Source organism: Nematostella vectensis, chromosome 1 (assembly GCF_932526225.1).
Source record: "Nematostella vectensis chromosome 1, jaNemVect1.1, whole genome shotgun sequence".
Classification (NCBI taxonomy): domain Eukaryota; kingdom Metazoa; phylum Cnidaria; class Anthozoa; order Actiniaria; family Edwardsiidae; genus Nematostella; species Nematostella vectensis.
This window is the reverse complement of record NC_064034.1, coordinates 11704157-11710156: the sequence shown is the minus strand read 5'-3', so window position 1 is coordinate 11710156 and position 6000 is coordinate 11704157. Positions and strand designations below refer to the sequence as shown.

General features: G+C 41.0%; 1 protein-coding gene across 1 annotated transcript in view; it reads right to left on the bottom strand.

Moving 5' to 3' along the window:
* Positions 1-1194: 1194 nt before the first annotated feature.
* LOC5517388 (fibroblast growth factor receptor 3) overlaps positions 1195-6000 on the bottom strand; it is a 30025-nt gene continuing 25219 nt past the window's right edge. Inside the window, exons 14-19 of the mRNA XM_048725506.1 lie at positions 5218-5340; positions 4491-4570; positions 3673-3713; positions 3498-3597; positions 3046-3142; positions 1195-2681 (exon numbers count right to left, since the gene is read on the bottom strand). Coding sequence (XP_048581463.1) covers positions 2382-2681; positions 3046-3142; positions 3498-3597; positions 3673-3713; positions 4491-4570; positions 5218-5340 — 741 coding nt within the window. The 3' untranslated portion in view covers positions 1195-2381. The remainder of the gene's footprint in view (positions 2682-3045; positions 3143-3497; positions 3598-3672; positions 3714-4490; positions 4571-5217; positions 5341-6000) is intronic.

Below are 6000 nucleotides of genomic sequence, written 5' to 3'. Positions count from 1 at the left end.
AAAATTACGGAGAAGGTACAATTTATGTGCCATCGCCTGCTTGACTTTGCTGCATGACGCGACAAATTCAGCTTGAAGTATTGTTAGATCTATGTGACCTACCAAGAACCACTGGATCAGATACAAGCCGCCTAGGCCATTATCTACCCCCTATTTTGAAATCCTGGATCCGCCCTTGAAATCAAAGATCCCGAACAAAAACCCTCGGGGCGAAGGCAAGGGCTTTAGAACTAAACAAAATCGACTCACGTAGGGAATTGAACTCCTGAACTCGGAAACAAGCGCCGAGCGGCGAAAGGCACAAACACGGAGCTCTGCCAACTGCGGTCGCTCAATAAAATGCATACCAGCAAGATAGACCTGTTGTAATGAGGGTGCATTATTTGACACAATTTTTTTCCCTGACTTGTCATAATCATTATTTTTTGTCATCAGAAGCCTGAATAATCAGTGTGTTGTATATTGTCTAGATGACCTTGAGCGACTCCCCCCTCCCACCCTCCCATCTCGCAGAATGAGGGATTCATTATTTATTTGCGGTTTCACTGGCTGGAATAGAGTTGGAATAGAGCATCTGAAAACAAAAATTCCCTCAAAAAAATAATACGCTTATATTGTACTTCTTTCAAAAATGTTAATATTTGCTTTGTTATACGATTAGTTTATACAAAAGTTGATTTCTTTTGTATATTCATTCAAAGTATGAAGTCGTGTAATATTTTTAAATATTTATTATCTAATATTTCATAGCTAATTCCAAAATCAATCAAACAAGACTTATAAGAACGAAAAAGCTTTTTTATAAAAATAAGTACAAAAATATAACGGTGAAAACAAGCCGTAAAGAAAAGGAACATAAACATAAAACGCAATATAAAATGGATTGGAAGGGTGAATGTCCAGGATCCTCCTCAGTTGTTGATTATGAATGGGAAAACGTCTATGACCTAAAGCGTTTTCAGGGTCCATGTCCATAATTTGGTCAATGATTAGCGGAATTAAACAGTAAACAGCGTTCCAATTTGATAGAGTTTGGAATCCATATTGATCTCGACAATGAAGACTAGATATCTAAAACGTGTTCTATGGAAACAGAGACAGAAAATTTTCATATGAATAAAAATAGAAGAGTAGGAAATGTCTGAATTTAATGCACAGGGAAATCTCCACATTAGAATGGTAAAAACGGTAGGATTGCATGATCTGATCCCACTTTATTGTGAACAGATACCAGGCACTGATCCATGCCTATTTACACATGTAAACTACCGCCGTGAACATATCGAAATGTTTAGAGTTAGTGTGTATGAGCTACATTTCTTCATTCTGTGTTCAGCGCTTTTTTTCCTAAACAAGTCAGAATTTTATTTGCTGGATCACGCGCGCCCAAGTTTACCATCCCTCACTTATGTTTTCTATGTATTCGAGCCATTCAAAAACCTTGTTAGTTTTCATCATTTGGAATTCGCACACAACATGATAAGTCCATGAAGGGTTTATAAAAAGCGAGTGGCATCTGATTTTTTAAATTGACCGAAGCTATGACCTCCTATTTTGAGTCCTTTACTTCTACAAAAATGATGAAAAAAAAAAAAAACTCAAAAGGCACGTTGGAAAAGGAGTAATTAGGAGAAGTATCACAATAATTGAAGCCTGAGTAATTAAGACTAGCTTGAGGTACCTCGCAGGGTTATTAAGAAGAGCATAACTAGATCCTCCCAAGAAACAACATATGGAGATGTGACAACGAACTCAAGCGTGGGAAAATCGGCCTATTTACATTACCACCGCGTGAAGTTATCCTAGCTTTTGAGTAATACTTAGCTTCCCTAGTAACAGGTTTCTAAAGACCTGCTGGGTGAGAGACCCATATATGCCCGGAAGGATGCGTTTAATGCATACCTTACAATGGAAAGAAGATTTGAAAAAGGAGACATTAAAACTTTTTGGCGAGAACTGCGCTTCGCATATACCGGTTAAACCAACTCAAAAAAGAAAGAATAAAAGTGAAGCCTTTTATGAAACGAAAGTAAAGTAGAAAAAAAAAACCTGGAGATGGATCTTTTTTTTTCATTTAACGATATACAGCGATTTTTATGCAAAGTTAAGAACATAAAAATTTAGCAAGCCGCAAAACCATCAAATCGCATAGAAATGGTCATTACATCGCAGAGAGATAGTCAAGCGCCCCTATCGGGTGACCAAGTGAACCACAAAAGTTCATGTAGTACTCTACATGTCCAATTCTTATCGCAGACTTTAAAAAAAACCGTAGTCCACGAAACACATTGATAATTGCGTTCTTTAAGAAAGAAGTCTGGTAGAAAAGCCTTGGAGAAGACTGCGCCGCTTGCATCCACCATTACTCAGCTTCTTGCGATTTAGCAAATTGTCTCGCAGAATGTGCTGCCGTTTCTATGCGGTTTATCGGGCAACAGCCTTTGCTTGCTTAATCGCTTTGGGCTGTCAAAAATTTTAAATGTGACACTCTTCTTGTTAATGTCCGATACCGTTTTCCCCGAATTGTCTTTGTGTTTTCCCTCCTTTCTTGGGCCTTCTGTGGTAGAGATGGCTGGTTGGAAAGCTGGTGTCTCGTCCCAGTCCTCCTCTGACTCGGCATTGCTATCCACGTGTGTGTACATATCACTTATGTACTTGGTCATGTCAAGATCAAGATAATGCTGCAAATATCATACAGATATTTTAGCAACTGAAGTATTTTTAGTCAAAGATCACACATATATTTGCGATATTAGCAACTAAGGTTTTTCCAGATATTAGCAACTGCGTAATGACAACTGAATAAAAATGAAATGTGTTAAACGGAATCTGAAAAGGGGCGTTGCAGGGGGTAGGGCAACGGGGGCATATGAACCCCCAATATTTCCAGAAATTATAAGGGAATGACCAGTAGGGAAGTTTATGTGCCCCCACCCCCAATAATATCTTAATGGGTCTATATTGTGCCCCCCCAATCTTACATGACCTGCAAAGTCCTAGCAGTCGCCGTAACAATTATGTTTATGTCCCTTAAGTACTTCATACCTGCTCTTCAAGGATCTTTAGCATGGTGTCATGAAGCTGGTCAAATGTCGGGCGATCTTCAGGGTCTTCTCTCCAGCACTCTGTCATGATCTGATAACTGTCACAATACAGAACAAGAATAAGAGGAAATATGTAAACCAGCCATGGACTGATAACCCCACCCACTCCATCCCCCCCCTCCCCGGGAGCGTTGCGTGACTTCGACACAATCGGTTCATGGGTAACGTATAATAAATGGCTGAATCCTAGTCTTCGAAAACCATGCGAGTGTTTACGGACAAAAGAATGCTTCACTTTTCATAACCTGAATTTGTTTGAATTTACACTTATACAGTTATATCCTCATGTATTTGATACCCATGGGGCAATGCGGATTATGACTCAATCATTCTCCGAGTGCAAACGTATTTGAAATAGATGTATGACTGTTTTAACAGGTGGGGCGTACTTACAGGTCATGGCTGACATGTTCTGGTCTAGGTATGCGATATCTGTTCGCTTGAAGCTCGTAGATTACTTTATACTCTCCCCAAGAGGGGTAGGGTACGCCGCCTGTGGCATCCAAGAATAATAATCTTAACCATCACACATTAATCTATTGCCGAGAAATGATCAAGCCAGTCTTACCAAGGGTGAAAATCTCGTACAAAACGATGCCATACGACCACCTATGGGAAATGAAGAAAGAATGTATTATACTTCGATGCACGCTACTGACAAAAGTTTTTAGAAATTTAAGGTTGTTATGTACTTCAACAGGGGCGGATCCAGGATTTCTAAATGGGGGGTGGATGATCGCCGGATAGACGGCTTACAACTGATCAAGTGGTTCTTGGTAGGTCACTACATAGATCTTACGCTGAATTGGTTTGTGGCGGCAAAGTCAAGCAGGCGAAGGATAATGGACAGTACCTTCCGTCCCTCAGACATTTATTTTCTTCAAACAAAGAGAATTTTTTTTTACTCAAAAAGGGGGTTGGGTATCCACCCCACCCCACCCCCCTGTACCCGCCCCTGTCCAAGTACGATATCTGAATTGTGCGTATTGAATGAGATACAGATAAAAGTCTGCTTGGCCTTAACGCACTTCGCTTAGCTGGACATTCTCTGAGTCACACTGAACATTGTCCAACCGAAGCGATGTCATAGGGCGAATAACGTAAAGGTTATACCGCTAAGGCGATCCAAGCGAGAATTTATACGCCAAGGTTGTAAAACAGGTCAGAATTACGAGGGGAAAAAATTATCTTACCACACATCGCATTTAGAGGACACTGAATACATGCTAAGTGAGAATAGAAGCTCCCCGGTGAAGTATGCCTACACAGGGTAAAAATTACTCTTACTTACACATCGCATTTAGAGGACACTGAATACATGCTAAGTGAGAATAGAAGCTCCCCGGTGAAGTATGCCTACACAGGGTAAAAATTACTCTTACTTACACATCGCATTTATATGACACCGAATACTTGCTATCTGAGAACAGAAGCTCAGGGGCGCTCCACTTGATGGGTAATCGACCCTGCAGAGATATACGAACAATTGGGTGTAAGCAGACGATAAGCAGTCAATAAAGTAAACCAGGCGCGTAACTTCCCCCCTACCCCCACCACTCCTCGTTTCAGTCCTGCATTCCACACAATAGAAGTCAGCGCTGGCATGGGTAACGTTCTCGATTTGAGCCGCGCGATAGCTCAGAGGTTCAAGCTTCGCTTCTCAAGCCATATTGATTTGGTCATGTCAGCTTGGAATATATTTATTGGAATATTATTTACTGTTTATTTAGGTAAAGAAAAAAAATCGACACAAATCTTTATTGGAAAATAATGTCATCAAGGGCGTGGGTACGTTAATGGCGTTATCGTCGAGCTTACCGACCTGTAGATAGGAAAACGTCAAAAGCCCAATCCCCCCCCCCCAGCCACGCCGTTATAAGATACCAAACTTCCTAGCAGTATTCCCATATTTGTACATGGACTTGGGTAACGGACCTGTAGATAAGGAACGTCAAAAGCCCAATCCCCCCCCCCCCCCCCCAGCCACGCCGTTATAAGATACCAAACTTCCTAGCAGTATTCCCATATTTGTACATGGACTTGGGTAACGGACCTGTAGATAAGGAACGTCAATAGCCCAATCCCCCCAGCCACGCCGTTATAAGATACCAACCTTCCTAGCAGTATTTCCATATTTGTACATAGACTTGGTGAACGCCAGGCCAAAGTCGGTGATTTTACATGTGTTGTTTGTTCCCACCAGCACATTCCTGGCAGCCAGATCTCGATGAAGAATCTAAAAATAATAATAATTAAAATGATAAATTAAAAAGACAAAGGCTAAAGTTTGCACGCGATTAAAATATGATATAAACAGGCGAGCGGGACAATCCCGACAAGCAGCAAAGATTGAAATATCTCTATAGCAGACACCCTCGGCTGCTTAAGATTGTGTTAGTCGGTACTTTACAAAATAAGAAGTGAAACCCTTGTAGAAGAACTGGTGATATGGTTGTCGAACCCAGGGGTGGTTCCGTGGGATCAATAGAACCACCCTCTTTAATGAATGTCGATCAACCACTCCCTTGTTATTGTTTATCATTAAAAATACAGCGGTTTATTCGAAAGGACAGTTAGTTCCTGTTATTGACGATATTTGGTTGAAAAAATATTGGTTTCTCGCTTGAATTAGCCGATGGAAATAGATGCTTTGTGTGACTCGACAGCGAGAGCATAAAATGGCTGCGTGATTAGCCTTCTTTAGACACACCGATGGTCGTCCTTAGGAGCAAGCGATTGGAGGCTTGGAAAACTTTAGCATAGTTTCATTCTCCATTGGATAATCAGTCTCGTACACAGGGCCCCCCTTTGGCCTAAAAAAACATGGGTCCCTTGTTATTGAAGGCCCTTCAAATAGAGTGGAACCTCGATTTAACAAACCTCTGTATAACGAATC